General features: G+C 34.8%; 2 protein-coding genes across 2 annotated transcripts; both read left to right on the top strand.

The window, feature by feature from the left end:
* Positions 1-3,045: 3,045 nt before the first annotated feature.
* On the top strand, positions 3,046-5,090 carry LOC108346435 (probable prolyl 4-hydroxylase 3). The gene is made up of 6 exons (XM_052868658.1): positions 3,046-3,346; positions 3,482-3,537; positions 3,683-3,849; positions 3,954-4,141; positions 4,523-4,612; positions 4,957-5,090. The coding sequence occupies exons 1-5, from the start codon at positions 3,046-3,048 to the stop codon at positions 4,594-4,596; spliced, it is 786 nt and encodes a 261-aa protein (XP_052724618.1). The 3' UTR covers positions 4,597-4,612; positions 4,957-5,090.
* Positions 5,091-6,631: 1,541 nt separating this feature from the next.
* On the top strand, positions 6,632-7,876 carry LOC108347136 (NDR1/HIN1-like protein 12). The gene has a single exon (XM_017586281.1). The coding sequence runs from the start codon at positions 6,632-6,634 to the stop codon at positions 7,532-7,534; it is 903 nt and encodes a 300-aa protein (XP_017441770.1). The 3' UTR covers positions 7,535-7,876.
* The last annotated feature ends 10,164 nt before the right edge of the window (positions 7,877-18,040 follow it).

Genomic DNA, 18,040 nt, shown 5'->3' with positions numbered 1-18,040 from the left:
TCATCAAAAAATTACAAAAATATGTTTTAAAGGTTTAGGCACATGTGTGATCGCACGCATCGTCCTTGTGCTAAAAACCTTTTCTCTTTCTTAAATAAAAATAAAATATAAAATCATCAAAAAACTAAAAACATCTACTTTTCGAACACCCAACAATATCGCCTTGCAGAACTACGTGATCCTTGATTCTCCATCAAAAGTGGACATACGTAGGAGCAAGGCCAGTCCTTGTCAGGCTCACTCTCCCAATTTATCCAAAATCATTCTCAAACAAATCTCTCAAACTATTTTCAAACAAAATTTTCAAACAGTTTCAAAAGAACTACGTAACCCTGATTTCTCACATGAGAATACGTAGGAGCAAGGTCAATCCTTGTCGGGCCCCAAAAAGCTAAAAAATATATATTGTTTGTTTCTTTAGAGTTTTATTTTAAGGGAAAGTTAAATACTTTGAAAAACCACATACATATTCGCGCATTTAGTTAAAGGTACTGCCTTAGGGCAGGCGTTGTAGGGTGCTAATACCTTCCCTACACGTAACCGACTCCCGAACCAAGAATCTGGTTCAAATTGACCATGCCTTATCATTTTATGGTTTTTCCGTAGTTTTCCAGAATAAACTATGGTGGCGACTCCAAAATCTCTTTTCAATATTTATTCTTTTTATTGGATCGTCGTCCCGTCGCGATTCCGGTTGCGACACGAACGCTTAAGATTGGAACTTAAGACTATCAAATTAATACCGAACGTTCATTATGGACAATTTCTATCTGGGAAAGAACATAAATAAAACCGAACTACCTATCATTAATACAGAACGCTTACGATCGGAGTCTGAGAATACCAAGTCCAACAGTGGAGGACGCTCGTCCAAGAGAGGAGGACGCTCGTCCAAGAGAGGAGGACGCTCGTCCAAGAGAGGAGGACGCTCGTCCAACAGTGGAAGACGCTCGTCCAACAGTGAAGGACGCTCGTCCAACAGTGGAGAACGCTCGTTCAGCCAGGCCGAGGACGCTCGTTCAGCCACCACACTCGTTCAGCCAGGACGCTCGTTCAGCCAGAGGACGCTCGTTCAGCCATCACATTCGTTCAGCCAGGACGCTCGTTCAGCCAGAGGACGCTCGTTCAGCCACCACATTCGTTCAGCCAGGACGCTCGTTCAGCCAGAGGACGCTCGTTCAGCCAGAGGACGCTCGACATTGCTGAGGTAACTTGACTAAGGACGAACGTTTAAGATTTCTAACTTTATCAATGGACGAACGCGAACGTTCGTTATCTTAGAGCACCAAACCGAACGCTCATATACTTTGGCCGACCACTATTTGGTCGAGCACAAATTGGACGAACGTCCAATTTGATTTATCAAAATTGGACGAATGTCCAATTTTGACTCACCAAAATGGGACGAGCGTGCATTCTGCAGAATTCTGCAGAATTGCACAGAATGCAGAGAAAAACCCAGAAACCCATATCTTTCACCCCTTTTCCCAGATTTGCAGCATGATAGTTCTACAATTACCCATACAGATTTATAGCAAAGAAAGATATTCTAAACATAAAATTATTCATCAAAATATTAAATAATCATAATATGATATCAAACATATTATTCCTACGATTCATATACCCAATTTTAGCTCCCCCTTACCTGGTTTCTCCAAGCACAACTATGTCCACCACCCGCAACCTCATATCCCGGACTAGCACCTTCACTTCCTCCAGCTTCTTCCATCACCATAACCACCCCCTTTTTGCTCCATCACTGCCAAATCGGCCATCGCGCCACTGATCCAGCCACCTCGACCCAGCCTCCGATCTGTCTGCTCCCCTCGGCGTCTCTGCACCGTGTCCGACTAACTGGCTGTTGCTCATCACTGCGATCCCGCCTCCGCGTCACTGCTTCTTCGATCCATCCACGGGCAACCCAGGGAGGGTTTTCGCCTCCGCCGCACCTGCATATGGGCCACTAATTTGGGTCGTGCGTGAAAGATGATGGTCGAGGGGTGAGAGGAATCGAAACTGGATTATGGTTGAAGGGAGAGATGTTAGAGATGGAGAAGAAAAAGGATGAAGATGGGGTGATGAGCAGAGAGGAGTCCGTGTCCCCATTCATGGAATGGTGCGTCCAGTAATAATACCTCCCAATAATGCACACCAATTATTGCATTCTAATAATGCAATGGGTGGTTGATTGTCATGCCCCACCTCCAAAAATTTACGGTCCTCACAGCGGGGAGTGATCGCCGGTGCAAAAAGGCACGAAGTGCAAGGGGCACAAACAAGGAGCGACTCCTGGCAGGCTTCCAATGGAAGGGACACATGGATGAATCGAACATACATCGGAATGAGAAGGATCTAGAGACTGTATAGGTATGAGACTATACAGTTGAAGGATAGCTTAAAGGGATTGATTTGGCTACTCATATCACCAAAATGCATTTGCTTTTCGGTAGCCTAACCCATAAGAACTCCATGGTTAAGCGTGCTTAGCCTGGAGTAATTTAGGGATGGGTGACCTTCTGGAAAGTTTTCCCGGAAAGTGTGCGAGTGAGGACAAAGCACATTGGAATATTGGTTTTGAAACCGGTATAAAAATCTTTTTAATTAGTATAAAAAGTCTTTCTTTCACTAGTGAAATTTCTACCTCCATCGATAAACACTTTACCGGTGAATATTTGTCTATAAATAAACACAATTTATTAACAAATTTTTGCTATTGCCAATAAATAACACTTGTTGATAATATGTAATTTTTTTAGTGGTCATCTTTAAAGTTAATTAATAGGCTTAAATGCTTACTTGTTCCCCATGTTAAGGGGTGAATTTATGTTTAGTACCCGGTTTTAAAAATACTTCTATTTTATCCCAAAGTAGTATAAATTGTATCAATTAGATCCCTTCCGTTAAATCCACATAAACGGAGTTAACTCCAGCTGACAAATCTGTACTTTTTCTTCTCTCTCCTCTGCATTTCCTGCAATGTTCCAGCTTTTTTTCTCTCTCTTCTTCCTCACATCAAATTCAACACAAAAAAGAGAGAGAAACATGAAACCCAACGACAATGTGCCAATACTGACCAAGACAGACTCCGAGGTTAGCAGCCTCTCCCAGTCCTCACCGCCCCGCTCTCCCCGCCGGCCCGTATACTACATCCAAAGCCCTTCCCATGAGTCCGCCTCCACCCGCTTTTCCGGCTCTCGCAAGAGCAGCTCCACCAACCACATGGGCCCATGGAGGCCCTGGAAGGACCACTTCCTATATAGTTGCTACTCTTCCCCATTCAGAATGGGAGTTAAGATTAGGAGGATATTTCTTCTTTTGAAGAATTTATTTAATGCCTTTGATGGTTGTTGTGGAAAAGCGTAATAATATTGTGCAAAAAGGAAATTGTTCTGTATATACGGGGATGGAGATCATAACCAGAGTATTTTTGAATGTCATGATAATGTTGTCTCAGTACGTTTATTTTTGTTATAATCAGAGATCATGACTTGGGAAGTCCATGGGGCAAATGGAAACACAGGAGGTCCTAGCAGGGTTTGGACACAGGAGTCCGATGAACATATGCCTTGCTAGACTAAGGACCACTGTGTATTAATACATTATGCATATGTATTTGTCAAAACATTTTAGGTTTGTTAATAACATTTCTAATCCGTGGGCCTGATTTGACTATTTATTTTTTCTCATTTACTATTGCTTAAATTTATCATATTCAGAAAATGGAGAAGGACTTCAAATTCTTCATTACGAAGTAGGGCAAAAATACGAGCCTCACTATGATTACTTCCTTGATGAGTTCAACACTAGGAATGGAGGCCAACGTATTGCTACAGTTCTGATGTACCTGTAAGCTGTCATTGTCTTTGCAAATTATGTTCTTGCCTGTGGTTTCTAACGGATTTTAGATTGAAACATGATATTTCCCTTCGTGTTTTTTGCTTAATCTGCAGTTCAGATGTTGAAGAAGGTGGTGAGACTGTATTTCCTACAGCAATTGCAAATTTTAGCTCTGTGCCATGGTGGAATGATTTATCCCAATGTGCAAGAAAGGGTCTGTCTGTGAAACCAAAAAGGGGAGACGCTCTGCTATTTTGGAGCATGAGGCCTGATGCCTCATTAGATCCATCTAGTTTACATGGTTAGAAACTCTTCATAATTGTCACCAGATGAGCTGTAAATACAAATTGTTACTATAGCGCGTTAAGTTCAATTTATCCATATTTTACACATTCAATTATGAGCCATTTTTCTACATTTAGGCTCTGCTTGGTGTATGCATTTGCTGCTGCGTTTATTCTTCTGCATGCTTGCTCTATTTCAGGCCTCTGAGAAAATTGTAATGAATATGTTATGTATGAACCATATGTTGAGAATATTCTTGCCATCTCATTCCATAATTTTTTCTTGCCACTTGTGGAAATTAAAAGCCACACGACACATTGTTCTATTCTCACAATTTCTTTTGGTTCCTTGAAGGCAATGACTAGTAAATTAATTTAAATTTTATCATTGCTCCCAGGTGGTTGTCCAGTAATTAAAGGAAATAAATGGTCTTCGACAAAGTGGATGCATCTCCATGAGTACAAGGTTTAAGCCATCGTCTTTGCAGGTACTTCTAGACACCAATTATGAACGTATTCTTCTCTTGTAAATAATCACATATGATCTAAGATAACTTTCAGATGAAAATTCGTCTCCCCCTTTTTTCTAGACCGGACTTCCCAATTATATATAAATAATATATTTGCTATGTACAAAAAAAAAATAGTCCAAGGAAGGTCAACCATTGTTTCTCCAAAAATAATTTTTTGCCTTGGTTTGCAAGCACATCTCATCGTATATATGAATGTTCACATACTAAACACTGTAGCACCTACCTTACTGTGGTTGTTGGATCATTGAACCTCCTCAGTTGACACATTTACTGAGCACCTGATGGTTTTATATTTGCAGGATTAATGTGGTATACTGAGTATTTCATCGCTTTTTTGGACTGGAGAAACACAGGGTCAATGCATTCATATTAACCTCTTATACCTGGTGATGTTTTCCTTTGCTCAGGTGCGCTAGTTTTCTTCACATGTATAATACAATCATTTGCTTTTTCTTTCCCCATGGGTAGATAATTTGGCTCTGCCGAGGGAAAAAAGAGTGCTTATGGTTAATGATTCGAGTTACAATTTTTATAGCCTTAATAGAGTTTTCGAAGGGAAGATGTCTCTAGATAAGAGGCTCACTAGGGAGTGATGTGTGGAATACAAGTAGAGATAATTTTGTAATTTAACATAGTGAAAGGATAGTATATTGGTCATAGAGAAGTTTTTGAGAATGTGATGTGTTTCAAAGAATAAAAAAGAACACATTTGGAGAAGAAACAAATTATAGTCTGTAAAAAGGTTTATTTTTCCTGCAGTATTGGTGTAATTTTTATTATGTGTTGTTTCTTCTTTTAAGTAGTTCGTCATCAAGTCAACATGATATAGTCAATCTCATTTATTAATATGACTGTTGTGTTGCACAACTATTCATTATAGTTGTGCATATGTAAAATCACATTCACATATTTTAATCGTTATAGAATTGATTATTGTCAATTTTATTTTAAGCTATTGCTAAATTCTAGGGTGACCGTTAAATTTTATTACAGAAACTTTATATGCTTTTTGGGTTAGAACTGGGTATTTGGGCAAAGGCTCGCGGACTACCCATGTAACCCGCAAGCCTTGTGGTTGTCAGTTTGCATGTTTTTAAGCTAAAAAATGAATGCGGGTTTTTAAAATTTGGTTTGCATTATCTGTGTTAAATGAGTTTTACCCGCCGCATCCATGGAAAAAGAAGTCTGATACTACAATCCAATATATTAGTGCAGAAAATGTAGAGGAGAGAGAAGAAAAAGTGAGGAAGAAGAACAGAAAAAACTGGAACATTGCAAGAAATGCAGAGGAGAGAGAAGAAAAAGTGCAGATTCGTCAACTGGAGTTAACTTCGTTTATGTGAATTTAACGGAAGGGGTCTAATTGATACAATTTATACTACTTTGGGATAAAATAGAAACATTTTTAAAACCGAATACTAAACAGAAATTTACCCTTTAACATGGGAACAAAGTAAGCAGTTAAGCCTAATTAATACTACAGATTGAGTTCTTTAAAAAAACATAGGAACCATAAGTCAAAAATAAATCAAGAAAAATTATTGAATCTTTATTAGACATATGGAACCAAAATTATTTTTAAAAAATAAAATAGAAAAAATTGTTTTATCTTAACTTCTAAATTATAGGAGATTATTAATTGTGCCACACAATATATTTTAGTTTTTCTGAAAATCAAATATGCACCTATTTCTATCCAGCTACATCTAACATTTTTTTAAAACAAAGATGTAAACGAGTCTCATGTTAACTTACGTGTATCTTATTCACATTACGTTGGTAAAAGCAAATAAAGAAACAAAGTTGGATAAAGACAAAGCAAGGCATAAAACAGGAAACAAAAAAGAAGAAAGAAAAGTAAAACACAGCATCAAGTGAGATCAATAATCAGCCATTGATATGATCTAAAAAAACTAAAAGAGAGAAACACACCCTCATGCTTTGATTCCAAGTTTCCCTGCTATTCCGTCTCATATGGATTTCCTTTCACCTTTTCACTTCTTCACTATTTCCACAACCTCCACCATTTGTAGCTGCCACTTCTACAGAACCATCTTCATATATGATACACCTAACACTCACAAACACAACCTCTTTAATTGCATATCAAAGACTCCTCACATGGCAGAAATGCATATACAGCATCAAGAAGACCACAACCATATCCCTAACCCTAACCATATCCCTAATAACCCTAACCATAATCCTAACCCTACCCATTACACACACTACCGTTTCCCTGGCAAAGTTCCTCACCATCAAGTCCACAACATGGACAAAGCTACACCTTCACGCTTCAGACCCAATGCACCCAAACGTCAACACTGCATTTGCATCACCGTTTTCCTCCTCTTACTTGGCATCATACTCCTCATCCTCTGGCTCGCCTACCACCCTTCCAAGCCGCGTTTCACGGTGGCCAGCGCCGCTGTCTACGGCCTCAACGCCACAACGCCGCCACTCATATCCATCTCCATGCAATTCAACGTCGTAATAAGAAACCCTAACAGGCGTGTCTCCATTTACTTCGACAGGCTCTCGGCCTACGTTTCCTACCGAAACCAACCCATCACGCCACATGTCATGCTTCCACCGCTCTTCCTGGATAAGCACAGCGCATTGTCGCTGTCGCCAGAGATCGGAGGCGTGCCGGTGCCCGCGTCGGAGGAGGTCACGAATGGATTGGTGATGGACGAGAGTTATGGGGTGGTGGGTGTGAAACTTGTGTTGTATGGAAGGTTGAGGTGGAAAGCTGGTGACATAAACTCAGCACACTATGGATTGTATGTGAAGTGTGATGTGTTGATGGGTCTGAAGAAAGGTATTATGGGTCAGGTTCCTCTCCTTGGATCTCCAGTTTGCGACGTGAACACATGAATACTATGTTCTGTTTCACATTTCAGACGCGGTTTTTCACATCTTTGACGCAATTCTTCTATTTCTATAACATGTTTGAAAACATGCTGGAAGGCTACTATATGTCTGATTAATAAAGTACAATGTGTGCATGCATGTATCTTAGTGATTTTAATATTTTTCTGTCAAAAACTAGAAATTAGGTATAGAACTTGGATTTTGTATTTGGGGACTTTAATTTTGTGTTTGAGTGATATGTACTATGTAATAGAAAGTAGAAATTTGATTGTTTGAATTCTTTTGATTGCAGAATGTTTATGTTGTGGATGTAGAAAGATTTATGAAATAGAATCATAAATATTACGGATTTGTGCATGGCCTGGTTTTTTGGGCACAATCAAAGTTTGGACGAGTGAGATTTCACACTACAGAAGTAGCTAGTTGTCATGTCTTGTCTCTATCTTGTTATCAAAAAATGTCTTGTCCTTATCTTAAATAAAGTGCTTATTGCTTTTGTAAAGCCAGAAGAACATATACTACATAGTATTTTTATCAACTTTTGTCTTTACTTGTTGAAACAGGAAAGAGATTAAGAATGAACTTGTTTAGTAAGAAAAGAAGAAACTGGGTCAAGTTTTTTTATCAGGGTATTATTGATCACATAACACAACACTTTGGTAAAAACAACTAAAATTTAATGGTTAGTCCGTGAACTTCAAAAGGTCATTTCTTCTAAAAAAAACCTGCAAGAATTGATCTAAAATTGATAATAAGCTATTGACGAAAATGAGTTTGGATAGATATTATTAATTAAGATAGATAAAAACAAATATTTAAGAATTACATAAAAGTATACATTATTTTGTCCGTTATTATTAATAATTATCTTGGAAAAATCAAATTTATTCGTTATTAATTTATAATTTTTATATTGTTGTATTTCTTAAATCGTTTTATAATATTCAAAAATATAAATTTTGCTACTGCTTGGTTGACTATGGTTAACTCTGATTCAGCCAATAAAATGTGAATTGATGTTTTTATCTGTTTAATTATTAGCCCAGTTTTTAAAATATCGATAATAAATTTGTCTTTATACCTCTATAAAATTTAGTGTGAAAATTTGTTTGTTTAACTAAAGAATCTTACAACATAATTGAGATAGATTGAAATTATTTATATGTAATAAGCACAGTACAAAAAGTATCATTATCATATAGTTCGTCTAAATTTTAAAAACTCATTGATCTCTTCTGGCAATGGTTCCCATTGTTGTTGAAAATAGTTGACAAATGTCTTTTTTATATTCGTGTTACAATCACTTCCTCTGTTCCAAAAATATTTTTGCGACTTGATCATTTTAATTATATCAAAATCTCATTTAATATTATGAGAAAAGGTTTAAGTGAGATCTAATGTAAAATTATGCTTTACAGTAAATTAATTACCCACATGTAATCTTCAAACACAATTTTTAGATATTTTTCATCATAAAATAATGGTTTTTCTTTCATCTTCTAGGTTTTATTTTATGACGATGAATTATTGCAACCTTTAGATCTCTCTAGGAGTCCACAATTTAAAGTCTTGTTACTATCTTCTCATAATAAAAATATATTAGATCTCTCTCTACCAGTCCACAATTTAAACTCTTGTGACTATCTTTCTCATAATAAAAATATATCAAGTATTATGATTTTGAATTTGGAATGAAGTGTTAGCGGAAAATGTTTTAAGGTTGCATATGAAATTTGAACTGCTAGAGTACTTTAGTTTAAAGTTTTGGTATTTTGTTGAATTGGAGTGTATTCTTTAGTTAATTGTGAAATTTGAGTAGATTAATTATTATGGAATTCGATGGAATTTTGATGTTTTGAATACAAATTAAAAATAAATGTTATAATGGAAGATTTTGTATGTTAACATAGTCAAAATTGATGTATGATTTAGTTTGAATTGTGGAAACTAAACTATATGTATAAACCTAGTTTTTCTAAATAAAACTATTCCATGTTAACATGGTCAAAATTGATGTATGATTTGTGGAATCTAAACTATATATATATATATATATATATATATATATATATATATATATATATATATATATATATATATATATATATATATATATATATATATATGTATGTATGTATAAACCTCGTTTTTCTAAATATAAATGTATATTGAGATTGGATGATCATGTTTGAGTTGTAATGGTTGAAATTGGAAGTAATCGGGAAAGGTGGTGGTCAAGACTTGCTGAGAATTTTGCAATTAACAAAATATGTTTCGTTAAAATTTGGTAAGTTTTAAATATATTGTATTAATGGTTTTTTTTTTTTCATGTTTTTCTCAATCAAAATTATTTACTCAAACAAAAATAAGGAAGAAAACTTAGTTGCTTTCATTCTTATTTTTGCTCAAATGAAGTATTGTTTGTTCAAGCAAGATTTATTTTTAGTAAAAACACAACAAAAAAATCAATTTTGTTCTCCAATTGATTCTAGCTCAAGCGAGAATATGTCACTCAAGCAACATCTTTTGACTTGAAACTTCATGATTGGCTTATAATACTTGAATGAATTGTGAATTATTACAATCTACTTATAAATTTTATGGTTATGGAACATTTAGACATGTATGAAATATAATTAAGGTCGAAAATTTAGAATAAGGCTTAATAACCTTTTTCGTCCTCAGATTTGCTTATTTTTCTCAATTATGTCCTTCCTTCTAAAAGTGTGTCAAATTGATCTTTACTTAGTAAATTTTGCGTCAACAAAGTCTCTTCCATTAAATAGAACCAAACGGAGTTAAGAGATTGATGATCTAGCATAGTGCAGTGATAACGTGTCAATTTGAAGTTGTATGTGTGGTGACGTGTCACTGAATTAGAGGCTGACATAAGATTGGGTGTCAATTAAAACTTCATCCAATGTTCCTCTTTTTTCTTCTCTTCATTCTCATTCTCCACACTTCCTCATCTCCGCCACCATCATTCTCCAAGGCAACGCTACTCTGCAAAACCTCAACAACACTTTCCAACTTGGCTTCTTCAATTTCTTCCCAGGCCCAAGCCCGTCGAAATTCTACCTCGCCATCTGCCGCACCTCTTTGCCCAGCCCCAACACCATCTGGGTCGTCAATCGCCTCCATCCCTTCCCCTCCCAAGCCGCTTCATCCCTTGAACTCACCCCAACCAGTCAGTTAACCCCACTTCAACACCACTCTCTGGACATCTGTCGTCGTCGCCGCCACCACCAACCTCACCCTCAAGCTTCTAGATTCCGGAAACCTCGTCCTCCTCACTTTTGACGGCGTCGTTTCATGGCAGACCTTTGATTCCTCCTCGGGCACGTGGCTCTCCTACCTATGCCTTTCACTTCGTCGTGCTATTCTCCCCCGCTGCAGCCTTCGGTTTCTCCGAACGCGCCATCGAGACGAGCTTTTGACCGCCAACGATGATCCGCCTGGAGCCCTTCAGGCAGGTCAAACAGTACTCGTGGAACAGTCAATCGGGGTCTTGGCAAATGTTTTGATTCAAGCCGGAGACTCTATGCCAAGTTCGAGGATTCTGTAGGGGTTCGGGGTTTGCACTGGGGAAGCATCCAACATCTGTGAGTGTGTGAGTGGGTTTGAGCCTTTGGATGGTCATGGGTGGGGTTCTGATGATTACTATCAAGGTTGTCACCATGTGGACGCTGGGTGTGATGGGGATGATGGATTTGAAGATCTTGAAGCTGTGAGGTTTGGATTTGGGATTGTGAGTCTGGTTAAGGGGAAATCTAGAAGCTTTTGCGAGCGCGAGTGCTTAGGTGATTATGGGTGCGTTGGGTTGAGTTTCGAAAAGCATAGTGGGTTATGCAAGAAATTTTGTGGTTCGCTTTCGGATTTTCAGAATTTAACTATCGATGGTGAGAATGGGGTTTTGCATGTTAGGGTTCCGAGCGAGGGATCTGGGAGGAAGGTGTTTGATTGGAAGGTTTTGAGTGGGGTTGTTATTGGGTCGATTGTGGTTTTGGGGGTGGTGATGGTGACATTGTTGATGATGGTGAAGAGGAGGGTTGAGAGGAAGAAATTGGAAGAGGATGAGGAAGATGGGTTTTAGGATGAGAAATTATGTCAGCCTCTAATTCACTGACACGTCACCACGGATACAACTTCAAATTGACACGTTACCACTACATTGTGCCAGATCATCAATCTTTTAACTCCATTTGGTTTTATTTAACGGAAGAAACTTTGTTGATGCAAAATTTACCAAGTAAAGACCAATTTGACACACTTTTAAAAGGAATGACCTAATTGAGAAAAATAAGCAAATCTGGAAACAAAAAAGGCTATTAAGGTTTAGACATGTATGAAATATAATTAAGGTCGAAAATTTAGAATAATATATGAGTCATTGTCTGAACTCATATATTAAGTACATAAATTTATGAATAGATATTTCGTAACTTCACCAAGTGATTAAAATCATAGGTGGTCTTAATAAATATCTAACACATAAATTTCATATATTAGATGTCTTAAACTTATCATGATTTTATGAAGTCAAGAATTAAGTCTTAATGCACTTATATTATTTAAGTTTTAGGTTTTTAAAGAATATGCTTAATACAAATATTATGAAAAATGTCTATATATTCTTTATCAAATATTATTTTATTGTATTGATCAATGACTTGGATTGTAGCCAAGTGTTGTTGTTGAGAAGCCTCAACTAATAGCCTTGCAACCTCCATCTGTTGTAGGGTAACCTGATGTTGTTGAGCCTTCAAAACACTTTATTGTTGTAAAGCTCCAACCATTACCACTGTTGGTCTTTCCAAACTAGGCATATCATGAGAAGGAGAAGGTGGAGGGGTCACACACCTACATGCCATAACTTTATGGTCAGTGGTCACAATTAAGACAAGTTAGCTACACAATATTCCCTTGTCAACAAAACAACTACTTCTCATTATGCATAAGAAAAATCTAACATTTTCCTACCTATAGATTCCCATATCATGTTCTGATATCAAAATGTAACATCCAAAAATAATAGTTCAAAGATGACTATCAATAGGAATTTCAAAAGATGATATCATGGCATGAATTCATACAACTTAACACTTCATAACATTAGGTACAATCTTCCATTTACTTTGAAGAAATTGATAGAGTAAAGTATTCCAAAACCATGTATTATGAAGCGAATAATAGATAACATCATTACTATAAATGTGCAAAAAGATAAACTAACTTTATACTTTAGCATTCCCACAAAGATATCAACATCAATATTCCATAAATCATACATTCTCTTCCACTCTAATGGAAACCACAGTCATAGTAAAAGAAATTACCAACACAAACAAGAACCAGAGTAAGCTAGGTATGATTTAAAACTTATAAAGTTTTAAATAAAAGAGAATATTCATATAACTTAATTTTCAATAATATCGTCTATAAATACAAGATATCCAACACTTCACCAAGATTTATTTGATACAACATATGTTATCATCCAAAAAAGACTCGGCTTTCAGAGGACCAATATATTGGTTAGTTTTATGGGATTTTTCACTTATTTATGATAAATTACTATTGCCTTTCAAGAGCTATAGATTTACTATGTATGGGTAACTTCCCCAATCTACTAAGCTAGATAGGTTAAATTCAATACTTTTACTAAGTGTGATTAACATCATTACTTTATATATGAACTTTCTTCAATTCTCATATCTAGAAATTATCTTCTATTTGACTCAAATTACTAATCAAGTTAGAATAATCTCACATCTGCACTTATCACCCATACACCCTACAACTAACATGATGTGGTAGAATTCTCCCTTAGGAACAACTATCCTGATCATCCCAATTTCATGTAATAATCACCATATATATCAATGTTTAAGAACAACCAGTAAAACTTCATGAAATACAACGAAAACACACAACAATACAAAAAATGGCTTTTAGCAGTATGGAGAGGGCGTCTATTGCCAGACTCACTGTCAAGTGATCACCCAATGACATTCCACCTGCGTCAAGTGGTGAGGCCCTTGAAGCTCATTATGAAAGTAACATCCAACGTTATCAAAGAGTGCCCAACACTAGGACCCCTACAACTCACTATGAAAGTAGTGCCCAATGGTCATACTTCGCACATAATGGATTGATTAATGGAAGCTCTTTAACTTTGGCTCTCAAGGCCAACACCCTGTACCCCCTGCTTAGCATCACCTCAAATATTCAGTGACTGTAATTTTTATGAGTAATGCACAATTAGCTTCACTTAGTAAATTTTCACACTCTTAAAGTTTCTAGTTCTGGTTGGAAATAAAGTTTTTGAAAGTAAAAATAGAACCCAATTGTGCAAAGCCTCAATTCTCACATCCCTTTCTACCATTTAGATTTACAAACAAGCAAACACAATTCACTCAAACTTAACATGTAGAAAATTATCCACCCAATTTTCATACTATCATCTCAATTTCACAACAAATCAAACACATATGCATCAATCAAATAAACTTTACAAACCCTAAAATTTATTTTTAACCATAAAAAAATCAAGACAAGCTTCCCAAATGCCAACTTTCAATGAGTGGATCTGAACTAAGATGACCCAATGCTCATTATGGTGAAGATTGAAAACTTCACCACCAAGAAAGTCCTAATAGACCAGGGCAATTCAATGGATATCCTATACTAAAAAACTTATAAGAAGTTGGAGTTTCCAAAAGAAATGAGGACCTTGTATGATGAGTTGACATATGGTTGTTTTAGAGAAAAGGTGAGTATCAAGGGATATATCGACTTGCGTACAACATTTGGGGAAGGGATTCAAACAAATACCATACCTATTTGATACCTGGTCATAGAGGCCAACATGTCTTACAACATCCTACAAGGGCGATCATCCCTCAACCTACTCGACACGGTGGTGTCCACTCTCCACCTAGCCTTGATGTTCTCGTCATCATTAGGAGACATCATCATCGTCCACAAAGACCAAAAGAAAACATGGGAATGCTACATAACAAGTTTGTAGCTCCCTATTCCATAACTCAGTGCCAACAATGTTGAGAAAGCAAGCACAATTGGCCTAGCCATAAAAAGAGAAGACCTCAACCCAATGGTAGGTAATGATGCACGGATGGAACTTGTTGGGGAAACTAGGATGTTCCCCTTACGTGAGGAATGGGAGCTAAAGATTGGGGTAACAATAGACGAGGAAGGAGAAAAAGTTATAAGTCAGGTCTTAACCATAGCCTATTATAGGGTGTAATTTTCAGCAAAGTTAGGCTAGTATGTCAAAAGAAGAGGAAATTAGGAAAAGAAAGGAGGTTGACCGCTATGACAGAAGCCAAGAAGTTGTTGCAAGTGTTCGACTCATTGGCAAGCGTACCAAATCGTTCAAGTAATAAAACTATGGTGAGATCAAGTATCATTTTTTCAAGAGACTCTTGTAATACTAGTTAATTATACGATTAGTAACTCATCTAGACTAACGAATAGTTAATCAATTTACATTATATGCAAGTAAATAAAGATTTACAAAGAATGGTGGACTTTGGTAATTGGAGACACTTAGGAGTGGAAAAAGGGTAGAAATTATATGAGATGACAATGTTAGGAGTAGATTTCATCGATTTCACTCTCTTACACACACGGAATCATCTCATCTCCATCAAATACTAATGCAACCTTCTAAAGCACTCAAACCCTAATCCCTTAGGTGAGAGAGCCTAGGTTTTCTTACTAAGCATCAATCCCTTGATCACTCAACAAGCGAATCCACATTAAGACCTAGGGTTTTAGACAACTAATGAGTCATGTTCCATCCCTAGACACAAGTCCTCATTAGATCTCTTGTTTCAAGCCTAGGATTCACTAGATTTTTTCCAAAACCTAATGAAACCGCAAATCGAGCGATAAACATCCCTATTCCCGCAAACATTAAGAGTAAAAACAAGAAATTAACATTTAAATGAAGATACATATATATAATCAATGCATTTATAAGGTACAAAAGAGTTCAATAGTTGCATCTACCCCAAACAAGATGGGTTTGGCTCTCCATTTCCATGAGGAGCCTCAAAACTTACAAAAACGGAAGATAGAAGAAGAAGGAGACCCAAGGAGCTAGAAGAGGATGTTCCTACATGTTTCCACTCTCGCTACTTGAAAACCCTCTCCAAAAAGTGCGTTCTTGCTGGGCCAAAAATACCTCTCACTCGGGTAAAGGTGCTCTATTTGCTAAGCCACAAAATCCTTTCGATGGGCTAAAGAAGCTTTGTTAGCTGGGTCACAAGACTTTCTAACTGGGCTAGAGTTGATCTACTGGCTAGGTTAGCGATGCTTATGACTAGGCTAACAACTTCTAACAAAAACTTTTTATTCTTCACCAATCTTTCAATTTTCTACAAAATAAACTAAAAACAAATAATTAAATTTATCTATGAAGACTAAATACAAATCTTACATCTTTTCATAAAATTTAACACAAAATACATTATATAAAAATAAATAAGGGATTCTAATAAATATAAATAATAATTAATTATCATACTCAATAAACCGACTTCACAATAACTTAGTTAACTTATGTTGGTAAAAAAAATATTTCTTCTACATACATAATCTCAAATTGAGATGGAGAAGTATTTTTTAAAGATAATATCTACCTGATATATAAAACTAAAATATTTAAAGTTGATAAAACATATTCAATTTTATAAAAATATCTAAATATGATAAAAACGCAAACACTTTTGCTAATATTATTTTTTTTCTTTTAAGGTCTCCATCCCATAAATACTGGTTATCCTGTGGAACAAATATTATTCGTCAAAAATTGCTAAAATAAACAATGAATATTTATCCGAATATACTTCTGCCACAAGATTTAATTGCAAAAGAAACAAATAGGACAACTAATCAATGTTGTAACTTAATAACTCAAACTTCAATATAAAATGACATAAAGACCAATACGCGTTTTCTTATTTTATTTTAAAATATTTCTTAAAATCTTTTTTATCTATTTATTTAAAAGTGTAAGATAACTAACATTAATTATTGCTTTTTTTATCTTCACCTAATTCATAAATATGTATAAGTTTACTATGAATAAAAAATAATGGCAACAAAGGTCACATTAAAAATAAAAAGAAACAACTTGAATGGGAGCATATCAAATGAGAAAAGTGTTAATACATTCAATAAATCTGAAATATATGATATTATTCTCAGTTTATTTAAGTCTGTAAAAATACACTCCTTAGTAAATATCAACACACTCTTTATCAATAGAATTTCCTAAATCATCATCCAATGCAAACATCTTTAAGCACAATAATTAACTTAGTAAAGATATTTTTTAGACATTATCTGCAGTGGCAATAACTGTGTCTGCAGTGACAGTAGTCCAATAGAAGAAACACGATATTTTATTATCGTACCAAAAAACATGTCTTCTCCTGTCATATTCAAACATCAGCTCCTGAAATGATAAATATATAAATGTTATATATATTAAAAACTTTAATTGTTTCAATAAGATGATTTAAGTAAATTGAACAAGAATATATATAACTTGCACATAATTATAGAGTGAATAAAATTGTTGGTGATTGTATAAATTATAAGGTGAATTTACGAGTCTCAGTCTCATTTTATATGTGAATTTTGTAGTGCTGAATTGATATTAAAGTTTATTTTTTGAAATATTATAAGAAAATTTATTTTAATAAAATTTATAGTTTATTAAGTTTTATTATTAAAGAATTACTATTTACTTAGTTTTACATTTAACATATATATGTCTATTATTTATTAAACTTTATCATATTATTAACAAATTATATTTAATTTCATGCCACATATATATATATATATATATATATATATATATATATATATATATAACATTATCTTTTAAACTAATTTTATAAAATTAAATTACATTTAAAATCTACATTTTAAAAAATTAGTAATTTAATTAATAAATTTATTAAATTTATTTATAATTTTATAATTAATACTAAGTCGTATTTTTTACAATAAATCAAAATCATAAAACAAACAAATAATACAGGTCACTAAAAAAAATTTAGTTTTTAAAATTTATGCCAATAATTCCAAGGATAAAATGTTTAAAGTTTTAAATATACTTTTTATTTTAAAATATGCATTGCATGTGGTGTTGATTTTTTGCTTGCATATAGTTGAATTTTTTTATGTGGAAATGTTTATTCCACATCAATTATACTTTTGAGTCAAACAAGGTTGACTAAAATTAATATTTGGTTAAAACAATTTATGTGTCTCCTGTCACTCTGATATTGTTTGGATATTCCATAAATAATGCATGCATTTTTTTATTGAAGGTAGGGTTTAAAAGTAGACGATATTTATTTCAGCTATTTATAAGTAAATAATAAATATATTTAAAATTGATTTTAACTTTTGTATATTTTAAAAATATAAATTTTAAACATAAAATTATATTCAATTTAATAAATTTAT

This window comes from Vigna angularis, chromosome 9 (genome assembly GCF_016808095.1).
Source record: "Vigna angularis cultivar LongXiaoDou No.4 chromosome 9, ASM1680809v1, whole genome shotgun sequence".
Classification (NCBI taxonomy): Eukaryota; Viridiplantae; Streptophyta; class Magnoliopsida; order Fabales; family Fabaceae; genus Vigna; species Vigna angularis.
This window is presented reverse-complemented; position numbering and strand designations above follow the sequence as displayed.